We start from the raw sequence: 27,139 nt of genomic DNA, 5'->3' as shown, positions 1-27,139 counted from the left end.
GCAAGTAGCGTCTTCTCCCAGGAGTTAGCACGAGCGATCACGAGCACACAGGGGCCTCATGAGTACTTACATACGACGACGCAATGGACTTTCTTGTCCAAGCCCTTCTCGGCCACTTTATAGCAGCAGCAAAAGCAGTAATTGGTGCCCGTAGAGTCTCCCAAGCCCTCAAGAGGTCCCGCAGTGTTAGACAAGTTGTAAAGAGGAACTAGCCATAGTTAATGTGATATCTTGCTAGGCCTCGTAAGCCTTTGCGGGAAGGGGAGATCGTGGGACTTGCTTACCTGATCGTGAGTGGCTAAGAAGAAAAGAAAAGAAGAGAAAACTCTAGGCTGGGGGATATGGGGGATATTTATATGGGAAAAGGGCTGCCAGGTGAGCCGTAAAGTTGGCGCTGCCTAGTAATAAATGAAGCCAAGGTGAAGTCGGGCAATTAGCAAAGAAAGGTGCAGCCAGTAGTGCCCTGGCAGTACTGGCGCGCTCATACCACTGTGAGGCACAAAGGCAGAGGTAGGGTAGGAGAGCCCGCGCGAGGCCCCGAGAGGGCCCGCTTGGTCCGATGGACTACAATTGGAAAGGGGCAGGGTTTCGCGTTTTTGTGTTTCCTTTTATTAGCTTGCAGATGCATCCATAGGCCTGATCAGACATGGCTCTGCAGTACCCAACTAAGTACAAAAGGGCACTCTAGTCAGATTCAGTCAGGACGAGAGGTCAGGATCAGCATCTATCATCATCAAGCAACTAGACAAGCTTGACATCTTCAGGACGGGCACTTAGACAGACACGGACAAATTCATTACTTAGTATTCAGCCAAGACGTGTATAAGTGACTGTTGCTTTGTTTTCCTTAAGCCTGACTAGACCCTGAGGGTCTAGGAGGGTATCCTCCTCCTCTCGAGATAACGGCACACACATGCATACCACTTAGCAACAAGGGCAATTCTGACCAGCCTGCCAGACGCGTGAAGAAGCCCTATTCAAGCTCATCCGTGGCCCTGGTCAGGCCAAGGAGCACCTAGAAAGGTCATTTCCTCACTGCCTAGACCTCGTGTTAGTCACCTTTAGTAATTGGTCACTTTAGGTGCACTCGTGACGATACTGGGACCTTGGTGTTTAGTGTGGTTTTTGTGCTAACCGCCTATTCACTGGATTCCTTTATCCCACGTAGTTTCACTATGAGGGCGATTAGCTACTCCCCTTCAGCAAGGGGATCTTGCTAACGCTTAGGGTAAACTGTAGAGGAATGCTGTACATCGTAGAAGCCTGGTTTTTAGTCCAGTAAGGCCTTGCGTTGCCCCAATAGGCCCCGGAAGGCTTTACATGGTTTTCACAGGCCCCTAACGCTGTCTTCCCATATAGTCATTTAGTTAAAGCTTAGATAGAAGTAATAAACACAAAACAATACCTCGACGGCCGTCAAGTTGATTCTTTTGGTTTTCTTTATGATGAAGAAAATGGAATTATCGCAGACCTTAGCCTTAGGTCAGATAGGCTTGCCCTCATCAAGCTCGACCTTAAGACGCTCCTTACTACGGCTAATAGGAACTGAGGACCTGTGAATGTACTAAGATAGTTTTCTAAGAAAACACAATACGTAGAAAGAATACATAGTGTGCGAGCTTTTCAGCCATCCTACAGCCAAGGGCACTTATACTTCTCAAGCATCTCCTGAATGACGCAAAATTCCTAGCATTCCCTAAAGGCATCCTTGTACTTCAGTTCTCCAATGGAGAGGGGAAGGGTGCAGAGAGGGTAGGTGTGGTGGATCCGTAGTTTGAGGAACACGGACACACCCACTTCGAAGCAGGTCCGGCCAAGGCCGCGTCCCTTCTTTAAAAATTGTAGCGGGCATTCGACCAGATGTGAGCGTCATTAGAGGGGCTGTCTATAATATAGTTTGGATGCCATTGGGGAAATGAGTCGTGTCGGCCTTTTGAAGCACGAACAATGGGCGAGGATCTGTAGCGCTTTGGGCATTCATGATTATGGCACCAGGGGTGCTGAATGCCAGGGGCATAATATTCGAAAGACAGAGTATTCGGATGAGAGGTCACACAGCCCGGTCATGTTGTCGGTGGTTGTCGGAGAGCGGAGCGGGTGCGGTCCAACCACTGCCGCCCGGCGCCGACCCGGCGCCGGCTCCTTCCGGCATGCATCTTCTTGCAACAACCCCCGAGGTAAAATGCCGTCCGGCTGCCAAGGTTTCAACGTCTCTTGTTCTTTTTAGCCGTCTACCTCCATGGCTTCCCCGCCCTCCTTTTCCAATAACTCGATGCGCCTGAGGATGCCTTCCTTCCATACCCTGTACTCCCTGCGCTTCTTCTCACTCAGAAAGTCGTACCGGTCCTGGAACATGGTGTCTGCTCCACGCACAGGCGCCTTGTATAGGTCTTCCACTTGCCGATGACTGTCGGCGATCACATTGCCCGCCTCGATAATGTCACTGAGACTGCGATACCAATCAGCCTCCAGCCAGCCGCGATCTGTAACTTCCTGAACCGCAGCGTCAAATTCCTTGGCCGTGACTGGCGCCCACCCCTCCCACAACTCGTCCTCGTCCAGTCCCTTCGAGTCCACCTCCTCCTTCGCCTTGGCAATTAGATTTAGAATACGATTCCTTTCGGGCTCGTACGTCTCGCGGTCGACCTCCTCTCCTTTCTTGAGCTTCTCGACCTGCTGCGTGACGAAGAAGTACACAGCGCCGCACAGGGCAGCCAAGTTTGCCCTCACCCATGCGTCGTGCGTCCTCCGCCCGCCAGGTACGACAATGTACTCCATGCCCGCCAGCATCGTCGGCCCGAGCTGCCGCTGGTTTGCCTCCTTGCACAGGAAGCGGATGGTCGGCTGGATCCAGAAGTGGAGGCCGGACTTGTCGGAGGGGTAGGCGGCCTTGCCAGTCGACTTTGTCGGCGTGTTGGGCCCGCTTGCGGGGTTGCCAGAGCGAAACTGCGCGAGCGATCGCTCCTTTGTGGGTGTCGGGCGGTGTGGCGTCCTGACGGGAGAGTCAACGCCGTGCCGTTGTCTGTTTCGCGGGGTACCGTTCTTGCCTGGTGTGCGGTTCAAGGCGGTGTTGGGGAGGATGTTGTCGAGGTGGCTGTAGAGGCGCTTGTAGATTCGGGGAGGGATTGGAGGCCGTGGCTCGATTGGGGGGAGGTCCAACGTGATTTTGAGTCTTGCGAGTGTCAGAAAACAGGTAGAAAAGTATTGGTTGCTTTTGGTGTGCCTACCTATCGCAAGCGATGTGTGCGCAAGCGTATAACCGTCCAATTTCTTCGTCTGCTTTGAGTGTGCTCGCCCGGTGCCTCGACTGTGCCAGCAAAGAACCCGCAAGTTCCACTAGGGCCGGCGGTAGAGCTGAGCCATGGGTCGGCATCAGCGAGAGGAGTGTCTGTTCTATGGATCGGTTCATGATGTGTGGCGTGGATTTGTTGCTCGGGCTGTGCTAGGTAGAGAGCTTTCGCCGTAGGACGCGTCGAGGACGCGTTGAGCAGCGGGAGTCCTTCTCTTAGGTGTTCCGAGCTCTATAGGTGATATCAGTTGTTTGAATGGAATTGTCGGGTCTTTTCAATGCTTCTGTGACTGATTCGGGGGATTGGTCGAGGTATAACCGAGTCCGGATGAGCTGCAAGAAAATAGTTCAAGGGCAAGATGGTGTTGAGAATGAGTTTGTTGCGTCACCCGAGGCACCACAGCACCCGAGCTTAATTAGCACGCAGCGGACCCTGGGTCCAGAATGTTTAATCCCCTGTCAGTTGCCGATCCGTGCATCTGCCGTGCCCCAAACCCCCCGAATTGGCCATGGCGGACGCCACCTGTTCCTACAAACCTTCCATGTTCTCCATTCCCCATTCCTTAGTCCGTCGCCTATAAGCTCTCTCTCTTCGTCCTCGGCCCAGCCTGTTTTTGTTTGCCCGGTTCCTGGATCTGCCCGAACCAAGCTCTTTGTTTTACCTCATCGGCGACTAGCCCTGTTGCGTACTTTGCCCAAACGTGTCTCACCTTGCCATATTCAACTGTGCTACGTGTCGTCAACAACTAGAAGCTCAATCGCATCTCGACATAGCCATCACTAGCGATCCGACAATGCATACTATCTACCTGGCAACTCTGGCGCTCGCCAGCCGCGCCCTCGCTCACGGCGGCGACCACAGCCAGAAGCCCATCGTAGACGACAACGCCGACTGGATGACCAAGCACATGGCTGGTATGTTCCTAACCAAGCCCCCCGGGTATTGTCGCCCCCAACCGTCGATCCGCGCTGACATTCCACGTTTCGACAGAGGAGCACCACATGGAGGGCTGGGACGCCGCATCCTTCTTCACCCTACACGATTACAATAGCGACGGCGTTTGGCAAGGCGACGAGATCCTCCGCACATACGGCCTCTTCGATGAGTCGAACCGCCACGTCTCCGAGGAGAAGCGCTTCGACATACTCCACAACCTCATGGAACTGTTGGACGCCAACCATGACGGTCATGTCGATCGCGACGAGTGGAACGACTTCATCCATAGCGGCAAGACGCTTCCGGATGTGGGCATGGGCCCGGGACATCACGGTGATGACGAGTACGAGTACGAGATCCACCATTGGGAGAAGTGAGTACCCGTCCATGTGCGGTAGATGACTGGAGAATCTGACGGAAGTGACATCAGGTACCATGACGAGAACACCAAGCTCGAAGATCTGACGCACCCCGAGGACATTGAGCACTTCAAGAAGCACGAGCAAATGGAGGACGAGCAGGAGAGGTTAGAGCAGCTCGATCATATGGCCGTCGTGGAGGACAACATCCCGCAAATGTTTCGGCGATCATAGTGCTTGCTCGGTTCCCCTCCGAGAAGAGATGATGTAGCGGGCAGGATAGGCTGACGACGTTGACGAGAGCGAGAGACAAAAGTGATTCACGACGGTCATGTAACACAACTAGATCTTGTAATATGTACATCAAAGACGCAGTGCCAGACATCGGGCGCGTACGTCTTGACTAATTCGACATGCTCGACCGCCGCCGTCCGGCCGCTCTCCGTCGCTGCCGCCCAGCCGTCGTACAGGCTTTGAATCTTCGTGCGTCTTGGTTCGATGTCATGGATGCCTACGTTTTCGTGGAGATGCAGCCAGCAGCCGTCAAGAGAGGTGGCTGTCATGTCCCACGCTGGTCGCCACGTGGGCTCGCTGGTCGGGAGCAGTCCGCCATTGACGTGTAAGATATCGACAGCAGTGCCCGAGGCACGGATATCTGCTATCCTGACCGTGGCTTTCTGGTTGTCTTGGAGGAAGACAACGATCTGCTCATCACCTGTGAGAAGTTGCGCGGCAGGCTGCTCAAGGTCGTCATCCTGGACGACCTTGACCTGCCAACCGTTGGCGACGGCACCGCGGCGCAAGGCCTCAACGCTCCATGGGTTCAGCTCCCAGCAGAGGACCCTCAAGCCGAGCTTTGCGTAAGAGAAGGTAAAGTAGCCGATACCGGCGTATAAGTCCACCGCCCAATGGTTTTTAAGTAACGACGCTGGGCGATGGCGATGGGACATGGCTTCCGGGGCTGTTTGGCTGTGAAAGTCAAGGAGACGCGTCTTTTCCTTGATGTTTCCCCGGCTGAACATGGTCCAGCGCGGGGCCCATGTTTGATAGATGCCGTTCTGCTTCGTTGACACCCAAAAGGCAGCCTCGAAGTCCTCGGCCGAGGGCTTGGCCGGATTGCTGGGAGGACCAAAGTCGCCATGCAGGATCTTGAGGCCGCTGGGAGTCCGAAGAATGTTCTCCGCCTTGTCGGCGGCGAGCTCGTCACCGGTCCTGGCACCTGTCTGGAGGGGGATTCCTTCGTTGACGGCAAGGTGAGTCAGTGTGCTTGAGCCCGTCTTGGAGACGTCTCGTAAGATCGCATCCCATAGCTGGTGGATCTTATCGCCGGTGAGGTCTGGGTGGCTGAGGAGAGTGCGCCAAAGGCCCTTGTCGAAGCTCCCACTGGGGAGGAGAAGCATAGGCTCATAAATGGCGAACCGTTTTGGTGTCTGTTGGTTAAGAAGAGTGTCCAGTTCGTCTGAGGTGCGCCATGGCTGGGTTTGCGGGGGGAGAGAGAGAAGCCATGCCCGGGTTGCTGCTGAGATCGGGTTTTCTGGCTTAGGCTTCTTTCCCCGCGGTTTACCGTTTGAGGCTGCCATTCGGTATTTGTAAATGAGGCTTGGAAAGAGGTCAACAGGACACTCTGGGCTCAATGTATTTGGTAATGTGTAGAACGTCGCTCACAAAACCAACCAAAATCTTAGTCTTGCAACACTTTGGTGCTTCCAGACGACTTTACAGGGGTTGCAACGGCTTAGACCCCTGTTTAGCACCCTGAGGTCCGCTAGCGACAAGTGGGGCGTGGTCACTGAACCTAAGACGGCTCTCTCATCTGGCTTCTGCTCTTTCACCGTTGTTCCCTTCATTCTTGAGTCTAGCCACGCTTCGTGAGATTTAGAGAGGCAACATGGACTCTTCAACTCTGCCGACGCATCTTAACTATCTGAATGATGCGGCTCATCTTCTAAGGACATCGGCTCCCGAGACCTCGGCCTATCTATTGAACCATCACAACGAGCTTATGTTCCTCAACGATGTCGAGCAAAACGATGTTCGACGACAACACGTCTGCGGTGCCTGCGGCCACATCATGATTCCCGGTCAGGGCACAATACTGAAGCTCGAGACCGAGAAAGCACTAAGGAGGAAGAGGCGCGATATCAAGTCGCGGGATCCCAAAGTCAAGGATGAGCCTCAGCACCGTGCTGGGACGCGAAAGCTTTTCAACTGTGGGAACTGCAGCCGAATCACCAAGGTCTCGTTCCCCCCTCCACCACCAGTTGTGAGACGACGAGCAAAGTCTGAGCAACTCCTTGCGGCGAAGAGTCGTCAGGCTTCAACGGCTGAACCAGCAAAGCCGGCAACATCCAACTCAAGCAGCAAGAAGCGGGCGAAGAATCGCAAGGCCGGATTGCAGGCTCTGTTGAGCCAAGCCAAGACGTCCTCTTCTGGGAGCAGAAATCTGAGCCTTGCCGACTTTGGACGAATGGGATGAGAAAAACTGCACGTACCAAAATCCCATCCTGGGAGAATATGACTTCCAAATTCTACGACCTGCTCCGCGGCTCTGTGCCATTACAAACCGGCGGGTGGCGGGCTATTCTCGGGAATATTCTCGAAGGTTTCCTGCCTTGGGAGGGACCTAGGGACCCGCTCAATGACACACATCGGTGCCCATCCTGCAGGGCCTGCAGCTGCGATTGCCCCTCCAAAAAATTCAAGACCCCGCCATCGCCATCCCACCGAGTCACTTGCTCTCCCCCACGACCGATAACAAAACGTCCAACCCACCGTCGCGCAACTCCAGTGACCATTCAACTATACCCGAGACATTGCGCATATACCTACTTTTCAGAAATCAGTCACCATGGCTGCTCCCGAGTCCAAGACGACGCCGAACGAGTTCTTCCAGGCCATCGGCTCCAAGGTTGACGGCAGCGATGACCAGCAGGTTGTCGAGGAGATCGAGTCCCTCTGCATGAACTGCGGCAAGAATGTGAGTTGCGCAAGACCTTCGAATGCAATTCAATATACTAACTTTTGCATCCAGGGCAACACCAGACTTCTCTTGACCTCGATCCCCTACTTCCGCGAAATCATCATCATGTCCTTTGCCTGCGAAGAGTGCGGCTTTGCCAACAGCGAAGTCCAGCCTGCAGGCTCCATCCAGCCCAAGGGCACATACTACGAGCTTCGCTTGACCGCAATGGAGGACTTTTCTCGCCAGGTTGTGAAGTCCGATACGGCTACCGTCAAGTTCACCGAACTCGACCTCGAGGTGCCCGCCGGTAAGGGCCAGCTTACAAATGTGGAGGGTCTGCTGAGCACAGTCATCAACGATCTCGAGTTTGGACAGGAGGCGCGCAAGGAGCAGATGCCCGAGCTTTACCCCAAGATTGCCGAGATTATTGAGAAGGGCCGCGCCATGCTTGAAGGCAAGGCCTTCCCCTTCCGCGTCACCGTCGACGACCCGGCCGGCAACTCGTTCATCACCCCCGACCTGAAGGATGGTGTTGGCAAGTGGGAGAAGCACGAGTTCATCCGCACAGCCGAACAGAACGAGGCCCTGGGCATCTCCAACTCCCAGGCCGACGAGCTTGCTGCTGGTGCCAACCCCGGCCTGACCGCCGAGGGTGACATCATCCCCAATGAAGTCTACAGCTTCCCCGCCAGCTGCCCGGGTTGCATGCGCCCCTGCACAACACACATGAAGATGGTCGACATCCCACACTTCAAGCAGGTCGTCCTCATGTCTACCGTCTGCGACGACTGCGGCTACCGCTCCAACGACGTCAAGACTGGTGGTGAGATCCCCGAGAAGGGCGAGAAGATCATCGTCAAGGTCAACGGCCAGATCGACCTCGCCCGCGATATTCTCAAATCCGAGACTTGCGCCCTGGAGTGCCCCGAGCTCAACCTGGCCGTCAACCCCGGCACCCTGGGTGGCCGCTTCACAACCATCGAGGGTCTCCTGACCCAGGTCCGTGATGACCTGCGCAGTCAGATCTTCGAAGCCGACGGCGGCTCTGGTGGTGCAGGCGGCGGTGACTCCCTCGCCCCCGAGGAGAAGACCAAGTGGACCGCCTTCTTCGACGGTCTCGATGAGGCCATCAACGGCAACCGCGAATTCACCATCGTTCTCAACGACCCCCTCGCCAGCAGTTTCGTACAGCCTCTGGTTGACCCTCCCGCCCCCGACCCATCAATCACCCGCGAGTACTACACCCGCACTCACGAGGAGGAGGAGGAGCTTGGTCTGCTGGACATGAAGACCGAGGGCTACGAGGAGGATGCTGCTAAGGAGGCTACTGCGAGAGAGGAGGCAAAGAAGCTCGCGGAGCTTGACAAGCTCCTCGATGCCAACATGGGCAACACCTCATAGAGCAAGCGAGTCTGGGGATGCGGCGATGTGGCGAGAGTTTTCATGACATGTTTGGATTTGGGGTGACGAATGGATGGGCGGGCGGAACGATAAAAATCGTACATGATGATGATACCTACGTATAGATGGGTTATTTAAAAGTTTCAAGGGCTTTCCAAAAGAAATGCTGTCCGGGAGATTTTCATCCTTACTTCACCTATCTGAATTTCATATTAATACGTGATCATGTATGCGAGCAAGTTGGCTATTGAAGCAAGCCCCCATTGCAGGTTTGACCCTTCAAACACGAAAGGTTCGCGAGGACCAGATATCGAAAATGTATAAAAATGACTGTGAAACACCAAGCTGTGGATAATGGTCTGCGGTTTTGTCTCGATGGTTTGGTTTCTTGAGGGTAGTTGGAAGCGAACAAGTCTAGATCTGTCAAACAAGAAGGAGCGGTTTCTTGTGTCACCCATGGAAGGAAGGAGTGATTGCCTTGGGGGTTTGCTACCTATGTAAGCGGCGTCTCCACCTACCGACCGGAGCGGCACGTTTGATTGGCTAGCTCAACGTGGCATCCGACAAACGCCCCACCTTCTCCGGGCTTCACGGTCGGCCTGCCGATTTATCGCCGTGTGCTTGAAATGACTTTCGGCCTAGCTGACTTGCTGCGGCAACTGACTATCGCCGCGATGTGTTGCTACTGCACTGACTCGTTGCTGTTGTACGTTGGTTCGTGGTCATATAAAAGTGGGACCGTTGACACGCTCGACTAGCAGAACCCTGGTGTTGAGGTGGCATCTCAATAAGGATCATCAGTAGGGTCAGGCAATATACATACAAACCAGGTAAACTTCCGATATGATCCACTCTTTTTCTTTGGATTCTCTTCGTTTCTTATCGTTTGTTGAAGTGGTGCTGGCTATGTCGCTCCAAAACTTAGTTCATCTCATGATTCATACACGTCGTATGAAGAACCAGATGCAAACCACAAACAAGCTCGCACATTCCCCTGGCTTACTGAGTAGACTATGTGGGTCCGTATTTGGACTAGTGCGTAAGCAAATGTTTCGCGTTCCCCTCTTTGCCTGAATTCGGCCCCCAACGCCCAGAAACATGGAGTACATCCCCCCGCTTGTACACACCTACATAACAGCACAACCAGGATCAGATTAACATCCAACAAACACACGGTGGAGTGACCGAGTGGTTAAGGTGCTGTGTTTAGGTAATCAGCAATGATACCCAAAACCGCAGTGGGAAACCGCGCGAGTTCGAATCTCGTCTCCATCAAGCATATTTTTGACATTTTGACATTTTGCCTCCTTGTGCACGAGAACCGAACATCAATTCAACCTGGTTCTGGATCCTATCGCCGGTCCCTTATCTGGTTATAAGTCTCCGCAGTCCATAATTAGGTCGGTCACTTGGGTCTCAATCTCAAAGCCTAGTGTTTGATCAGGCATGTTTTCTGACCAAAGACGGCAACAGATGCAATCGAATACATCAAAAGGTGAAGCAGCGGTCCTGAAATCCTTCCAGAGCAACGACTTGCAGTATTGACTACGATACTGCTTCGTTAACCCGAGACATCAACTTCAGCCACTCGGTCACTCGCCCAGATACTTTGGTTGGTTGTTTGAGGAAAGGCTCATTGCAGGATGTGTAGTGTGGGCTTGGGTGATACGCTAATGTAAGTGAGATCCTAGCTAGCTGATTCTATAGTAGCCCGGGGTACATCCGATGTTAGAAGTCCATGACACTCGGGGTTGTGGATGTCCATCTTCTCCGATAGGGAAATGGAGATCAGAGGGAATCGGCCGATGGGTCAATTGTATTTTGATATGATATGTAGAATTGCCCGCAAAAACCAGCCATCACCTCATCTTCCCACGTGGCGCTCGCTAGAATGCGCTGTCTCGAGGATGCTGTTCTACCTGAACGACTGATGCCGAGGCCAGCTCTCAGTGCCCTTTCTCGGTAAGCTGCTTTCTGTCGATCTACCGGCCCTTCAATTTGGTTGCTTGACTTCTTTCAACAGGCTGATACTCGCTAAACTTACTCCGATCCAAACACCGCCATTGGCAGGCTTTTTGGCGTTGGTGGTATTTCGAGGGCAACCATCCAAGGCGGCCATGGGGTGGCTGCTGCCCAAGCCCCGGCCGCGATAACCCAACTCCAGCTATGCTATTCATGCTCGAAAGTTGACCAAAGAAGCTACCGGGAGCCTCGGACATCTGGAACTGTTGAAGATTGGAGTTCAAGCGTTGTAGGTCACCCGCCCACCTGTCTGAGCCTGAGCGATTTGTGTCTGGCTGAACCGCAGACTCGTTGGTTCCGGATCCTCCACGGAGGGTTGGTTGGTGGTTTTTAAGATGCATGACCGAGTCGTGTGCCGAGCAAATGCTATCTCTATGGATAATAGACGAGGAGGGGTGATGGATTGTCTGGCATGGGCGGTGTTCAGACGAGCGACCTTGAGAGAAAGAAAACACGTCTCATCGTCCCTAAGCTAGTGAATATATCTGTGCCGGTGATGAAGAGGGCCTGCTTTGAAGAACAGTATGTTGAGCTGGGCAAGCGGCTTTGTTTCCCTTGCTTGCCACGGACGTTGGAGGTGTTGGGAGGCTCGACAAGGATGCACATGGCCAGTCTCCCGTTGAAATAAATGCGGAGGGGTTGGTGGTAGCGCAAAAGGCAAGGAAGTTGTTTCGATCAAGTCTGAGACTCTCAAAAACGCGAAGCCCGACCCATCTTACACATTGTCGTCCCCTCCTCATATGTGCGACTTTGCCAAGCTGGCCCTACCTTCATGGCATAGAGAGGACCCGGGTCTTCTCAACATCCCCCAAGAGGTCGGCGCCAAATGGCTCCTGAGCTGCTACATCGAGCAGTACTGCACTGCTGACCTTTCGATACTGATTGTTTATCTGCCCCTTTCTGTTCCAATGCTAACAAATATCAGGTTTCGGTGTCGCCTCAGACCAAAGCCAGCCAGTCCGCCCCAGATCACCGAGTGCAGTCGTCTCATGTAAGTTTACAACATCTCTCGAATCTACGTTACACAAACTGAATGATTTCCTAGAAGGCACCGATCCCTCCCCATCTCCGCGTAACCAGGCGCTTGTGAGTGAGAATGTATGAATGTGACCGGATTCTCGTTCAAGTAATCGTTGTTCGTGTTGGAGCTTTGATTAACAGAGACTTCATTGCGCTCGCGGCCACTCGTGAGATCCTCGTGGTTGAGACGCGAATTTCGCACCGGCTGACTCTTCGAGCGATTTGTGCCTGGTTAAACCACAGGCTGCTTGTTCACAAGCCTTCCGGGGATAGAAGTCGGAGATGTCAAAAGGCATGGCAGAGAGGCGAGTCCTGAAGTCGTCCATCTCCCTGAGCCGGTCGAGGTCGGTGTGTGTCTGGCCCAAGGGGCAATTGCCAGGTTCTTAGGAGCTGACACAATGCTGGCAAGCCTATGCAAAAGCCAATTGGGTGACGGAAATTCCGAATATGGTGGTGATGCCTGACTGTGATGGAACTCCCGAAGGGGTGGTCACTGCTGACAAGAAGCAGAACTGAAAAGATTACTTGAATGCTTGACACTGTCAACTTCAGATCATCAACCCTTATTGTACCTTATGTTGAAACTGTGGAGTGGTGCCTGCGGGGATCTTGTAGTGCTAGCTTGAGATGGTAAACCATTCAAGTTTGAGCCACGATTAAGGGGACCATCTGCTGTTCGCTATCCAGTGGGATGAGTGACATACCGAATCAAGAAATTAGACGGGGACTCGATACTCCACATGAGACACTAGGATCAACTGAAGGCATTCACACCTTGAACTGGATATCTGCAAACCGGATGGGTCCTTATCTTCCTATTTTCCTAGGCATTACGCCGCAGTTTGACCCGGTAGTCATTAGTTCATCACATCACTGTCCGTCACTAGAACTCGATGGCTCACCGAGCTTCGAAATTCCGTGGCCACAGCTTGTTCGGCTAGAACGATTCTTTACAGGAGATGTGGAACGTATTTGCCTTCGCTTCTGCTTCTACCGCCAAATGCTGTTCAGACATTGAAAGGGGATTCTCTCACTCACTCACCTTTCTTCTTACTTCCTCTCCCCTCACTCAACCCCCCTTTCAACTATATTTTCCCACTTCACCATCCATAACTATACAAAAGCAACTCATCTCCCATCAGTCGTCGCAGAAAACCAAGCAAGCCATGTGGAGACCCGGTTGTTCCAGGAAATTACAACAGCCATCAGTGATGGCCCAACGGGGATGGGGGGATTGGGACCAATGCGACGCCTCTGGGCATTACTTGACAGAGGTGATCATCCTGAGGCTGTGGAAATGGGCAAATAGATTGGAGCCTGATTAGGCGGACGAGCTCGGGATACCAAGAAACTTCGGGAGTCTCCAGGGTTCCCTGAACTGGACTGGATCTCCTACTCAAACCTTTGGCGGAGCTCCGGAGAATTGGACGAATTCAGGGCTCAGAAATGGGTCCTGAGCGTGGATGAGGGGTTTGCCTCGGAACTATCCCTTGCCCAAAAACTTAGACTTAGTACTCAATAATCTACACTTGCATACATACTCAATTTGACCTTTTTCTTCTGCGCTAACCGACACTCTATCCAGCAGTGAATGTATCACAACACCCTCACATGAGTAGCAGGCATACAAACCATATACCAATTAGTCCTGCGGGAGTGGCTTGTAGAGAGAATCAAGTACGTCACACATCGCAAATCGGCACCCTGCCGTGAACGAGCCAAAAAGACAAAAGATTGCATTGATGGAGACGAGATTCGAACTCGCGCGGTTTCCCACTGCGGTTTTGGGTATCATTGCTGATTACCTAAACAACTTTGGCGCTCCTGAAAGACTAATCTGTGCGGGCCGTGGGTTCTGTCACATCACTGGAATCTCTAGGTCAGGCGCTCGGCCCCGCTAGATGATGCGGGGAACAACAGTCTTTTGGGCTTTGTTTAAATCATTGCAGATACTGTTTCCACTGTTACTGAGTCAGTGTAGTTATGTATGGCTTTGCTGTAGTTGCGAGAGGTTTGATTCGGACTGTCACATATGAGGCGACAAGTCTTTGGTCCCTGGCATAGCAAAGCGCCTATCGATACCAGTTGCTCCGCGAATTGCGACGGTTGTTCCCCGTTGACGTCGATAAAGTCCTGTAGTGCCATCAAGAGTCAACGCCAACTCTTAGATATGCGCTCGAGTCGGTCACTCAGACATGCTTGGCTTCTGTTATATGCACTTGTATTGCCGACGTTCATGTATTCAGCCATCACTCTCTCACTCAATTAACTCTAATGCCAAGCTGCTAGCTGCAATAAACAAGATCACGCAAAACGGTGGTTGGTTTGTTTTTCATCATTTTAGAGTCCAAGATGTGGCTGGATTGAAGAGCGTTGCAGGGTCCATGGTGTCGACTTTCAGTGCCAACTTTTTGTCTTAGCACGCTAAAAGACAACTCCAATTGGCCAAAGCTTGCAAGCTCCTTTCCTCGCAGCAACTTTGCCCAATTTTTTTTTTCTCGTCTTTGGAGGGGCCATCTCGACCAGACTCACACCGCGCTATGCTCTTGACTCCTACACCTCCCGACGCGCCGACCCGACCGAGATAACACGAGACACCATCCGAAACCTGGAAGATTCCCTATCGATCCCCTGAACATCAAGAGCAAAAAAATAATAATAACAATCACCGGACCGTCAACGACCGCCAATATGCCCCTCGACGACGACGACAACCCCACTGCGGCGCCGGCCACCCAGCTCCAAAACGATTCGGGGCAGGCGACGAGGCTGAAGACGAGGGGCTCTTCGACATGCGCCTCTTCACCTCCATGTTCAACAAAAAGGGCGTGTCAAGCCAGGCCGTGCGCAAGGGTCAAAAGGACTTTGAGTCGCACGGCACCCGCGCGCAGGAGGACGCCCTCGAGACGAGCAGGCAGGTCATTGAGGAGGTGCTCTCTTACACACGCGTGCACCGCGACACCTGGAGCAAGGGGTGGTACTTCCCCGACTACTGGCCCGAGACGCTGCAGACCATCGAGGAGGGGGACACGTCGGGGCTCGCGAAACCCGAGTACCTGCGCGAGTTCATGGCCGAGACGGGGCCAATCTACGCAAAGGAGCGGGTCGTGGTTGTGGAGGACCTCAAGGGGCCGCAGGCGAAGTCGATGGGACGGGTCATCAGAGGGCTCAAGGCGCCGAGGCCGGCGGTCGGGAAGCTGTGGCTGCTGCCCGAGGAGGCGCTGTTTCTCGTCGAGAGGGGCAGCTTGGACCTCTGGTGGCCGTTCCGCGAGCTTAGGGATATTCTGCCGCCGCCGGAGAGCAAGGCCGCGGAAGAGTACGTGCACGATCCAGAGCAGGCAAAGGCGGCCCCCGAAAAGGAGGCCGGCGAGGACTCGGACGACGAGTTCGAGACCGGCGTGCCCCTGAGCTTACAGGCCGCGTACGCTCTCTTCATCGGCATGGACGGCGAGCGATGGAAGATCACACTGCCGAAATACCAGGTCTACTCTCACCTCCGGCGGTTAGGATACTACGTTCAGCGCGCGCCGCCGGACGCCGCCGATCCCGCGCCCCAGCCTGAACCCGCGAGAAAGTCGTTGTGGCAGTGGCTCGTCTCCCTTCTGGATAGGCCCGCGCCCACACCGCCGCCCTGCGGACCTCTCGTCAGGCCGGGCGTCTACCGCCAGTACAGCCTCGTCTACAAACAGCTCGAGCTGCTTACGCGGTACCAGCCCTCGCCCGTTACGCAGGAGCCTGTCGCGCCGGAGGACCCGTACAAGGTCCACTGGCACGTGTGGAAGCCCTCCAAGCACCCAAACTTGCGCGTGACAGACCTTCCGCCGCCGGACATCCGCATCGCGGTCGCCGACGCGCGGGACGACCCGGTGCCGTCGTTCGAGGAGGTCTCGGCCCTGCTGGACTCGACGCCATACGACGCGCCCGACCTGAAGACGATGGGCGGGCCGGGGCGGCTGTACCAGAGGCTCAGGCATGGGTACCGCAACGTGCTGATCGCGGTGGTGGACCGCGGACTGGTGAACTTTATGCGGTTCGGACAGGCGGCGTTCGGGGAGGAGAGGCTGTATGAGCGGTTCGATAACCGCGGCGGGTTCCGTGGAGGCAAGAGGGGTGGAAGGGGCGGACGGGGGAGAGGAGGTGGAAGGGGGAGGGGACGTGGCCGGTGATTGTGTGTTGCGAAAGTAGACGGCTTTCATGGGATACCCAAACGAACATGTACAGAATCAGACACGACTAGAGAGAGAGAGCTTCGCGGCTCATGGAGGGGCCTGTAAAGACCTGCGCCTTTCGAGAGTAAGATACGCATTCGATAGGACACGACTATACGACCAATCTCGCTTGGGAGAGAGCGACTCAAGCCCGGTCTGCTCGGCTGCGTGGCCGTGGCTCTTGACGAAGATCTGAGTTGCAGGCTTGCATGCTACCGTATGCCGGTCTCTTTTTTTCCTCTTCAAAACACCGAACCTCCCGTATTTAGCCTTTCCTCCACCTCCCACCGAACTAGGCATGTCGACCACCAAGCGCAAAGTCAAACATGTCCGTCCCTAGGCTTTCGCCGCGTGACTCGTCCATTTCCCAACTTGACTCACAATCAACTGGTTACCCTAGGCTTCTGCTGATCAGCAAAGTGTAACTGTATCATCACCGACGTTGCGCCTCTTTGCAATCTGGTTATTCGCACCCAAGCTGGGCCACTGAAACTCCTTAGCGGTTCTGTTAAAGCAACGAAGGAGGGGCCATCAAGAAAATTTTCTTGAATTAAAATAAATAAATAATACTAATAAATCTGTAAGCTCTGTTTCCGACGGATGCGGGTGTTTCTCGGGTTGAGAAAAGAAGGGAAGACTGTGGCGGATTATGTCCAGGATGGACATTCGGCGCCAACCGGGGTTCCAGCGAAACAAGTCAAAGTCGTCTTGCGCGTTTCACCGCGCGTAACCGCGTAAGAAAGTGCGTCCCAGTGAAAGACGAGTTTTGCAGGCTATACGCCTGGCTATATCCAGCGGCAATTCTACCTTTAGTTATAGCGACGTTCAACGGCGCCAGCGATCGATTGACCTGCGGGCTGGGCAGGACCTTGCCGAGTCCCGGACACAGCGCGGTTCTCGGGCGCCGGGTGGGGCACGGGCGGATACAACCAGTTGCATCGACCGGCATCCCGCGTCAGACGGAGACAACTCGCGGGCAGCCGACCCACGTGGTCCATACTAGTAGCAAGACTTGTGCACAATACGTGCGAATGGATCGGCGTGGCACCATCCAAGGTCGTACAGCTGACGCATGGTTCTCTGTTGATGCCGTAGGTTATGCTGGACGGTGTTGATAAGGAGGGGCCAACTCTGCAATCACATGGGGAAAAAGGATTAGGGGCAGTAATGCGCAAAGTTAGGGTTAAGGATTAGGCGCTTGGAGGGAGGGGCATGAGGCATCATGCCTGGTTCAGGTTGGTGATTTAGCAAGGCAGTGTGCGAGCAATCCCTAGGTTTTGCTTAGTTGATTGCGGTAGCACTCGGTTGGAGTAGCACGTAGAATGCAAGATTGAGACGCGCCGCAAAGTCGGCCGCTGGTGGGGGAATGCGCTGGGTGTTTGGCGATGGAAACACGGCGATGTTCGGGGGCTCCCAGGAAAGTGGAAAGCGCTGGGAGTCATCGCGATGAGATGAGCCGCCATTGCGACAACAGAGAGACGGCAAGGGCCTGGACCGGGCCACGAAAGTCCTTCCTGCTGACGGGGTAAAGCCAACCGCAGGAAGTTCTCAAAAATGGTCCTTGCTCGGCGGGTTACGTGCGACAGGGTAGTTTGAGTTCCGCAAGGCGCACGTCTTCCTTCATCTGGTTGACCGGTCGCCGAGCGAGTAATAGTGAGGACTCGCAGGGTACCGCATATGCAACTTCTGTCAGTCAGAGTCGAACCCGGCGAGGAGTTCACAAAAGGGCACCCGCCGGGTACGCTCGCCTATCCCTTGCTACCACGTTGACCGAAGCGTGTGCGGCGGATTCATGCACTGGTTGATGCCGATTGCTTCCCTATAGAACGACAGGTATGATGAGTCAAGTCAGCAAATGCCACCATTGACTTATCAACTGCGACATGGGTGGATGGTGAACTCGTATGGAGAGTTTGTACAAAAGAAAAAGGTTTCTGGCTAGAATAGGGCACATCTCGGGCGCGGGTTGTGCTTCAAAATCGCTGGACGCAGCCAACGCTCGGACGGCGGCCATGGCTTGTGGGGAGAGAGGGCCGGCCAGCAAGAGACAAGACACTCAGCAAGAAAGAGCCCTTGGGGGATCAGTAGGAAGAGCCTGTAGGAGATATTGATGACGAAAAAGAAAAATCAATGCGACAACAGCAGGGTTCGAACCTACGCGGCCGAAGCCAACAGATACCTTAGAATACGCCGATCGTTGATCCGCTTAGTTCAAGTCTGTCCCCTTAACCACTCGGGCATGTTGCCTTATTAGTTGTTGAAATGTTTCTGATAATGCTGATCCAAGTATGACATGCAAACAGAAGGGGTTGGTTTGGTGTGGGAACACGCTCCGGAAAGTCGCGATGTGGGTCAGTCAAATGCTAAAGGAAGTTTTGATTGGTTCAGACCTTGTTAGAGAACCGGTGTTCCCCTCTTTGGTTTACCTATGCATGCGGTGACTCTCCTTCGTGAACCCTTAGAATCGTCTTCGGTCTCGCGTCCTATATTACAAAGGACTGACGTACAGGGATAACCTCAGGATCATATGCCTTTGCTACCGTGATAAGTTTCTTGTCAACTCAAGTTTACACGTTGCCTTTGTTCTTACTGTCGCTGTTATCCCTGGTGTCCTCGGCAGTTCCGTTGTTCTCCTTAATCTATCCGAATACACACGTCAATGCTTGAAGACTACAGGGACTACAGGGGCATGTTGAGAGGATGAGGTGGAGGACTAGAAACTTGCGTTTAGCCCTCTTGCGTTCAGCCATCAGTGTCGGGTGCGCGGTCTATCATTTACGTATGTACTCGGTCAACTGGGCCCCCATATTAATGTTCTCTAACCTACTCTGTTTCTTTTTCTCACCTTGTATCCAATGATAAGCCCGGGATCTGCCAGCGAGTTGTCTCAATTCCCTTACCGCGAACAAATATGGGGGACCAGTTGACCGAGTAGATACGGTACATTGACCCTGCTGTGTGGTAGGGGTTTAGGGGAAAGCTAGCGTAAGAGTAACGTTGGACATATCCGTTTCTGCCTATCCCAGCAGGTTAATTACGTGCATGGGGCATGGTGAGCTTGATTTTTCTTCTGGTGCGCCAGCAGCGCCGCAACTGGGCTCCAGCATACTTTTGCCGGCGCAAGAGTAAAAAAAGCCCAAGTCTGTCCTGAACTCTGGTTGCCAAATCGCCGGATCCCGCGGAAAATATACCTTGGAACTGCTCTGCCAGAGTCTTGACTGGCCCAACGACTTGGTTTAGGAGCAGAACCAGTATGGCACAGTATGTCTCGGCGCAACGTGCCATGAGCTCCCGGCACCCGTGCACTTTCTTTATGCTCGAGATTCGCGGTACCGCTGTGGCAATCTAGGAAAAGTCTACCGCATTGGGGGAAGTGTGCTCGCGGTCGAGAGGCTGCCCAAGCCCATCAGACCCCAGTTTCAGAAGTTCCTAGACAGGATACAGAGTAACTCGTGGCGTTTCGAGTTGAGGGGGACTGTAAGGTCTGTTGTTTGCTGGCTGTTCCTTGCCGAGGACCCCTTATTTCCTTTCCTCTCGCTTGTAAATATTGGATTCTATTCTAGTGCGTCGTGAACTACTTTTGGCCCGGCGGGATACGCAAGCGATGGGGGTCTTGTGGACAACTCATTGTCGGTGCAAAATATCGGCCTCTTGCCTTGTTCCCTGTCAAGTTGGCATGACATAAACATTAGCAATGCGCCGGCTCGGTAGTTAAGATTGAGTAAACTCGACGGCGCAAAAGGACATTGGGGAATTGCTGCCAGTGAAATGGTGGACGGAGAGACCCAGGCCGCAGGAGATGATACGCTCTGATACGCTGATGCAGTGTCAGACCGGAGATCCACCGAGGGCGTAATAACATTGTTATATTAGTTAGTACCGCAACTTTTACATAGTGCGCTGTGTTGCAAAAGGAGCACCCGGGCCAAGCAGCAGATCCGGGTGGGACTCGTCATCGTAATATCGAGAGGTCCATGTTCCGGCGCCGGGGGAGCCAGGTTCCATAGAGATCCGCAGCCGCGAGATGGATGATCGAATTTTTCTCTTGCATTGCATCACGGCAGTAGATTCCCATCGAGTGTTTGCTGCGAGCGCTAGCGGCAAAGGCAGCCCGAGGCGTCCCAACGCCCCCGCCCCCAAAGCGAGACTCGCGGGACCCGAAAGCGGATGGATGCGGAAGACGGTGTAGAGACCATTGAGTGAACGGGAGAAAGGAAGTGTGAGAGGGAGGAGGAACAGGGGGGGAGGGAGGGAAACAGTCTGGTTGATTGCCTCACATCGGCAAAGATGAGATGCACTCGTTTCAACAAGACATTTGCCTACGGCGAATGTTTGGAGTTGCTGGATCTGCCCAACGGGCCGGGCAAATCTGCCGTCGCCTGTTTGCGCTCTGGCAGGCTACGTGTCGTAACGGAACCGATTGTGATTGCTCTGGCCGGACTCCCCCCTCAAAGTGTCAGAAAGGCCATGAGATTAGTGATAAGTGGCTGGTGAGGCAAAGGGAACGAGATCAACCGCAACAGTCAGGTGTGGGGCCGACTTGACGCTACGAATACAGAGCAAGAATGGGAACGCGTTTGCTGGCAGCTGGCTGGCCGCCCAGTTGTCTTAGGTTGTGTTAGTTTGGGCTTTCCAGTTGTTCATATCGGCCGGTACTTTTGGGTTGAGTACCCCCCGCCTGGTCCGGTACGTACATGGCATCTTCTCGGTCAGAAACAGTTGCACTAGACCTGATACCGATACAGAGAGCTGAATGAGCCTGATAACCAAAGGTGGGAATCGGAGAGGGGCACTTGATCGTCAAAGGATAAAAGGGATTGTGTGTACATGATGTAACAGTCTCGTGGCAGAGACTGGAGCAACACCCCGAGCCCTCTCTAGCCAAATGTCAGTGGTCGCGGTATTAGGTTGGGACTTTGAATGCGGACCAACCCAACTCAAACATTTTCATCAAGTCCAGCCAACCAGCCAGAGCCGGAGATGACAAGAAATGTAAGCAAAGCATGTGCACATGCATGGAAAGGTTGTGCTTTGGGTTGCGTTGCACAACTACCTTATTAGACGCTCAAGGTATACTTTTGAATTCTGCCGAACCAGCGCTCCTTTCCAAGGTACGGGTACCGTACCGTGAGATTTTATCTCACCTTGCCTTGCCGTCCAATTGCCAGTAGCCGAGTGCATACGTCGGCGAACAAGCAAGGAGTTGATCACCTTGTTCCTTTGTGAGCCCCGCCGGGAAGCCGTAGCAGCCAATGATCGGAACTTTGGCCACAACCGCGACCGGGATTGATGGACATGTACACGAGCCACGGTCGCAGTTTGGTTGCACGCGCTGCCTCGTTAGCAGTCCACTCGAGATTGGCCCTATCGTTCAGAGTACGGCTCAGGGGTCGTGCTACTATATCATTTCAAGGGAGTCCGAAGTGCTCGTGAACCCGGTTCAACCAGTATCATAACGGGGGTTTGGGGACTCTCCCACATGGGTTTGTTCAAGTGAGTACAGGTAGGTGACTGAAGTGAGATGCGAAAAGGGCGAGGTGGCAAGCGTATCTGGTCTGATCTGATTTGGGCTTGTATGTACAAGTTGACGTGGCCTTGGCTGAGGAGAGCAGGAGTGGAGGGAGCAGCAACCTGGAATGTACAATCCGGCTGGTTGGGCCCAAGAAAAGGTACTACTTTACGTACTGAAGCAAACTGCCTGGCACACGCGCTTGTTGCTCATGTTCTGACAAGGAAGTACTATGGTAGTGGTGACTACTTACCTTTCCGTATCCGTCCATAACCCGTACCGTACCTACGTTACCCATGAAGCACGACCCACAGATCTTGGACAGTTGGCTTGGCACCTTAGTCGCAAGTACCTTGCCGTGGTTTTCTTCTCTCTCTCTCTCTCTCTCACCTCATCGACTGGAGCTGGAACTCGCTCACTAAACTAAACTGGAACCACCCCGAAATCTGAGGGAAAAAATAATTAATTAAAAAAATAAAAAACCCCTGATCCGCAACTCTGGTTGGTCTCTTCTTCCCTTGGGAAACTAAAACCTGTGTCTCTCACACACTCTCTCGTCCGTCCTTATCATCCTCTCCCATATCCCATGGCGCAAAGTCCCGTCCGCTTGATCTGTGAACTCTCGGCCATTCCCCCCTCCCCTATCGCATCTCATTCCCATACCAATCCAATCGCTTGCCTTCCTTCTCTTCCCTTCTCATCTCCCCTGTTCCCTTCCCTTTTCCCTCAGAGTTCTCGTCCCTCCTCTTCTTACACGCCCCCTGGGTTCCCATACAACACGTCAACACAACCCAGTTTCCCGTGATTTAGCCCAGGCCACAACCAGAGCCAACCTACCTTACCCTCGCGGTACGCTCTTTTTTGCGTGTGGTCTCGCACACGGTCCTCCTCTCTCTAAAACCAACATTTTCATTCCCTCTCTCTCTCTCACACACACACAAATCGGCAATCCCAACTCCTGCAACCCATCCTTGATCGATTCCGTCATCCAAAACTGGTGTCTTCATCCATCAACCGTAGCAGTTCTCTCCGCTAAAGGCGCCTTCATCTCGTTTAAGCCGCGCTGAAGCCTGTTTACCGCGCCATTTGAACTGTCAGCGTCCGTGCTCTGGGACAAAAGCCTGAGGTAAGTAATCAACAGTACGGGTACCGTAGTGTACCGCTCTCAACCTCGACACACACTCTCTCTCGCGCGCACACACACACACCCCTACACCCCTGTCCGCCCTGGTTGGGACTAGAAGTACGTCCGACTGGGGACCTGGTGACTGGGACTCTCGCCTCATCTTGCTTGGCCTTTGGCCTTTCTTAGTAGCAGCGCATAATAATACGGGAAACCAGTAAAGCTGAGGAATCCAACACGTCTTGCCTCACCTCACCTCACCTCACCTTGCCATTTTCCCTTACACACGCCAATCCTTCTCCACTTCATCCAGTCACATTCAACCTTGGCCTCAAACACAAACCGCGTCCGCGACCTTTTGGGGCTGTCAACTCTCCCTAAACCACCGGTCGCGCCCCCCTAGCCTCTTGTCTTCTTACAACCACACACTCACACACACACACTCAACCTATTTCACTCGACAACGCCTCACCCGTAAAATTTCTCGTCCAATTCAATCGCCCCTTTCCATCCACAGAGCCGGGTTGAACTACGAGTTTCCATCGCTTGTCTGCTGCCAACTTTGGGTTTCGCTCGATTCTTGCGACCGTGCATCGACATCACGGCCTCTCGTTCAACTAAACTCTCCCGGTCGCTAACCAACACCGACCGCGATGGAGACCACCGAGGTCGAAACCAAGCAACCGTCAGTTGCGCCTTCAGAGCCGCACCAACAGACCCCCGTCGTCGAGACCCCTACTCCCACAGAGTAAGTTGTCCCATTTCTTTGCCACTGCTTTCCTTCCGTCTCTTTGCGCCTGCATCCCGGCGGCTTTAGTTGTCTCTCGTTGTCGTTGTCGTAGTCGTAGTCGCTTCATTTCTTCCTTCTTTGCACATGTGTAAGGTGGGCGCTATGACCAGTGGTGAAGTCATACACTATCGTACCTTCCCATGATCCATCGCCCCCTTTCACTGCCTTACTTCACTCTCTGCCTTTTCCCTACCTTATCTTAGTTGTCGTGGCATTGCAGCAACTCCTTGGCTTGCAACGCTCCTTCCCTTGTTGTCGGTACCGTTTTGTGTCGGTCACTCCGTCAAGTTACCAAAGTCTGCTTCTCACTCTGTTACGAGCACCGACCTCTCTCTCCCTTGATTCAACCACAACTCTCCTCTCGTCACTGGCCTGGTTCACTCATCCTTTCAAACATCCTTTCAAAACTCTTGTGCTTCACCACAAGTGTGAGATCCTATTCGGTTTCCGGACTGCATCGGCCTTTCATCTTATTGTTTTCGCACCCCCCCACCAACCTCACGCCGTTCACCTCTCCGGACCCTGCCGCAATGCCATTCCCAAGAGAGTTGCCTGCTAAGAGCGTGATTGGAGAACCCTCAGCCCCATTCAGAGAGGAAAGGTACGTTGTATCTCAACCAGGTTTCAACGCAACGACGTGCCCTCGGTTGGAGTCCCTACTTCATTCTCAAAACATTACCTCGAGTCCTTTTTGCCCGACTTGAATCCCGATTGCTGCCTTGCCTGGTTGCGGGTTCCTGAGCACAGAGGCAGCCCATTTGGCAAGTTGCCAAGTGGCGGACGAGTCAGTTGGCGACCCGTCGCATCTCCCATTGCCAACGCACCAAGGTTCCTACCCCTGCTTAACTCGACTTCATCCTTGATCTCGTTTCAGCGGAACCTCGCACTCATGTTTTCTGGCCTCCCTATCACCTCATGACCGAAGCCGGCCTCAGTGTCAGAACAACATGAACTGGGGGCCAACCTGAAAATTCATGGAGTTGGCCATCATGGCGGCAAAGAAAAGTGTGGACTTGGAAGAGTCGAGCGTACAGCCGCAGTGCAAGCGCACCTTCTAGGTGACAACCTGTGGCGCTTCAGGACGACGCAACTTCACTCACGTCGTGGTCCCTGCTGACGTGATGGACAGGCTTAGCACAAATGGCGTCAAGCCTCCAGCTCTGGACGACGATGACACCGCCAATGATGACGATCTGAGCCCTCCTCCTGAAAACATGAGCCCTGTGTCGGGAAGCAACGACCGCGCTCTGGAGGATGAGATCGTTGTCGGCAACCGCAATGGTGTACCCAAGTCATCGCCTCTCCGCGTCGTGTCGGATCCAGAAGATGAGAACATGGCGGACGTCGAAGATGAGCCCGTCGTCTCACATTACCCTAAGCGGAAGCGAGCATCTGTCTTCAACGACTTGAGCGAAGATAAGATGGAGAACAGCCTGGTAACAGAGAAGGAGGGCACCCCACGGAGTACGAAGCCAGCCCGCAGGCATGGTCTGGGCGGTGTCAAGGGCGTTATCCTCGGTTACTGGCGAGACTCCCCGGTGCCCGAACCACGAGGCAAGCATGCTGTCATTGGCTTCATCGACGTCCGCGATCGCCTCCGCACTCGTATCCAGCAAAACACGCGGTTTGGCGAGCCGGTATCGAGCGCTGACTACCCCCTGCCGCCCGGACCCGGTGGCAGCTGGGTGACCTTTGAGCGCGTCGTCTTCGCCGACCACCTCGTCGGTATGGATCACCACCAAGTCAAGGAGTATGTCAAGCTGCGGACAGATGCCGTCGAGGAGACCGAGGAGGCCCGGAACTCGGCAGAGTTGGCCGCAGCCAAGGAGGCAATCCGCCGCGTCGAGGAGAACCCCCCTCCCGAGAACGTCGTGGCCCCAGCCATCGCCTACGGCGCCGAAATTCCCGACCACGCCACAATGCCGGCGCGGCCCGATTCCAAACGTCGCCGTACTGGAAGCGGTATCGGCACGATCGGCGGAGGCCCTACACAGACGCAGCCGGCACGCGAAATTGCTCCAACCCCTCATTTCGATCCTCTGCTCGGCACTAGGCCCACTCGTATCGTCGTGGGCTTTTGGAAGGGCTCCAGCGAACAGGATCCTGCGAATCGCCACGCCGTCTACGGTATCCTTGGACAGAACGACATGTTCCGTGTCAAAGTGGCGAGAGAGACTCGCGACAAGCGCTTCGTGGATGGCAACTTCCCTGTCGGAGCCGGCGCCCTCTGGATTCATTGGGAAGAAGTCGAACTCGAGCCCCACCTCAAGAATCTGTCTCGAGCCGAAGTCAAGGAGTACTGCCGTGTCCGCCAGTGGCAGCTCGACCAGGGAGAGAACCCCGAGGAACGCGCCAACAACGAGGCGCAGGCCGTGTACGAGGCCCAGCAGCGCGTTGCTCACGGCCTCAACAAGCCCGGCGTCATGAACAACATGGGACCCCCTCCCGTCATTGTCCCCCAGCCCGAGGAGGAGATCCTCGAGCCACTCGAGACGAAGGCCGAGGTGAACCCGGAACTGCGTCAGAGCCGCAGGACCGAGACCCGAGGCATCCGGCACGCCTTGCCCGATCTCGAGGTCAGGCAGTCTTCCCGCACGCCGGTCCAGGCTCAGAACAAGATCGATGCCAGCGCCCGCCGCGAGATCGCCAGAATCGAGGCTGCACAGATGCGCACCGAGCGCTTCGCCGCCGATCGCGAAGCCGCTGCCGCCGCCCTCGCCGCCGCCAATGCTGCCAACGCCGCCAACATCGCCCCTCCCCCTATGATACCGCAAGCCATGCCCAAGATGCCCATGCAGAATGGCAATGCCAATGGTAATACCAACGGCAACGGCCCTCGCATGAGCAGTCTTTTCCACGAGCGCGACGAGATGCAGCGCCTCAACAAGGTCTGGGCCAGCCAAGAAGAGCACCGCAGCAAGGTCGGAGGCGAAGAGACCAAGTTTTACGGCGGTATCAAATACGAGCGCAAGACGAACGGACCCTTTGTCGGCAAGCTTGTCTCTCAGGGCACCATTATCAGTATCGATGGAGAAGACTACGTCGAATACCGCGTACTAACGAAGCCGAGTTTTTTCTAAGTCGCCTCGGGCGATCATCTACGACATGCATATTTTTTTCAAATTGTCCGGTCGGTCGGTGTTATAAAAGCACCACCGATAGTTTTTCAAGTACTCAACATTGAAGGTCGACTCTCAACGAATGTTTCCTTTTCCGGTATTGGAGCGGTGGGACGACGGCATAGGGATTTTCTTTGTCTTTCTTCTCGCAGCAAAAAAAGAAGCGAGGATCGGGCGACCGCGGGATTTTCCTACTATACCCCCTCCCAACGTTTCCGACTATTAACCACTGTTCTTTTGTCACTTCGGCGCGGAAAAAAAAAAGGCCCATGCGGTTTTCTCGTCATCGGTCAGGGAGTGTGCTGTTGTTGCCTCGGGGCTATTATACCATGTTTTTTTTCGTTTGTGTTTGTTTGCTTTAGGCCATTAGTCTCACAAAAACTCCTGTATCGCTTTGCCA

General features: G+C 54.1%; 7 protein-coding genes and 2 non-coding genes across 9 annotated transcripts; 6 read left to right on the top strand and 3 right to left on the bottom strand.

Moving 5' to 3' along the window:
• Positions 1-2,223: 2,223 nt before the first annotated feature.
• ColSpa_07263 (uncharacterized protein) lies at positions 2,224-3,409 on the bottom strand (the record flags this gene model as incomplete). The annotated part of the gene is made up of 2 exons (XM_049273475.1): positions 2,224-3,094; positions 3,228-3,409. The coding sequence occupies 2 exons, from the start codon at positions 3,407-3,409 to the stop codon at positions 2,224-2,226; spliced, it is 1,053 nt and encodes a 350-aa protein (XP_049129432.1).
• Positions 3,410-4,083: 674 nt separating this feature from the next.
• Positions 4,084-4,819, top strand: ColSpa_07262 (putative carboxylesterase 120; the record flags this gene model as incomplete). The annotated part of the gene is made up of 3 exons (XM_049273474.1): positions 4,084-4,204; positions 4,281-4,599; positions 4,657-4,819. 3 exons carry the CDS (start codon positions 4,084-4,086, stop codon positions 4,817-4,819), a joined length of 603 nt encoding a protein of 200 aa, XP_049129431.1.
• Positions 4,820-4,914: 95 nt separating this feature from the next.
• Positions 4,915-5,985, bottom strand: ColSpa_07261 (tRNA wybutosine-synthesizing protein 3; the record flags this gene model as incomplete). The annotated part of the gene is made up of 1 exon (XM_049273473.1): positions 4,915-5,985. The coding sequence occupies one exon, from the start codon at positions 5,983-5,985 to the stop codon at positions 4,915-4,917; it is 1,071 nt and encodes a 356-aa protein (XP_049129430.1).
• A 488-nt stretch (positions 5,986-6,473) lies between these two features.
• ColSpa_07260 (uncharacterized protein) lies at positions 6,474-7,061 on the top strand (the record flags this gene model as incomplete). The annotated part of the gene is made up of 1 exon (XM_049273472.1): positions 6,474-7,061. One exon carries the CDS (start codon positions 6,474-6,476, stop codon positions 7,059-7,061), a length of 588 nt encoding a protein of 195 aa, XP_049129429.1.
• Positions 7,062-7,433: 372 nt separating this feature from the next.
• Positions 7,434-8,948, top strand: ColSpa_07259 (zinc finger transcription factor ace1; the record flags this gene model as incomplete). Its single annotated transcript, XM_049273471.1, has 2 exons — positions 7,434-7,562; positions 7,617-8,948. 2 exons carry the CDS (start codon positions 7,434-7,436, stop codon positions 8,946-8,948), a joined length of 1,461 nt encoding a protein of 486 aa, XP_049129428.1.
• A 1,174-nt stretch (positions 8,949-10,122) lies between these two features.
• ColSpa_tRNA_196 lies at positions 10,123-10,223 on the top strand. Its single transcript has 2 exons — positions 10,123-10,159; positions 10,182-10,223. It is a non-coding gene; the product is annotated as a tRNA-Leu (tRNA).
• Positions 10,224-14,782: 4,559 nt separating this feature from the next.
• Positions 14,783-16,156, top strand: ColSpa_07258 (putative tubulin--tyrosine ligase; the record flags this gene model as incomplete). The annotated part of the gene is made up of 1 exon (XM_049273470.1): positions 14,783-16,156. One exon carries the CDS (start codon positions 14,783-14,785, stop codon positions 16,154-16,156), a length of 1,374 nt encoding a protein of 457 aa, XP_049129427.1.
• A 2,175-nt stretch (positions 16,157-18,331) lies between these two features.
• On the bottom strand, positions 18,332-18,445 carry ColSpa_tRNA_193. The gene is made up of 2 exons: positions 18,409-18,445; positions 18,332-18,375 (listed from the first exon to the last, which is right to left on the bottom strand). It is a non-coding gene; the product is annotated as a tRNA-Ser (tRNA).
• A 6,296-nt stretch (positions 18,446-24,741) lies between these two features.
• ColSpa_07257 (uncharacterized protein) lies at positions 24,742-26,700 on the top strand (the record flags this gene model as incomplete). The annotated part of the gene is made up of 1 exon (XM_049273469.1): positions 24,742-26,700. One exon carries the CDS (start codon positions 24,742-24,744, stop codon positions 26,698-26,700), a length of 1,959 nt encoding a protein of 652 aa, XP_049129426.1.
• Between the last annotated feature and the right edge of the window lie 439 nt (positions 26,701-27,139).

This window comes from Colletotrichum spaethianum (genome assembly GCF_022836535.1).
Source record: "Colletotrichum spaethianum MAFF 239500 DNA, contig18, whole genome shotgun sequence".
Lineage (NCBI taxonomy): Eukaryota > Fungi > Ascomycota > Sordariomycetes > Glomerellales > Glomerellaceae > Colletotrichum > Colletotrichum spaethianum.
This window is presented reverse-complemented; position numbering and strand designations above follow the sequence as displayed.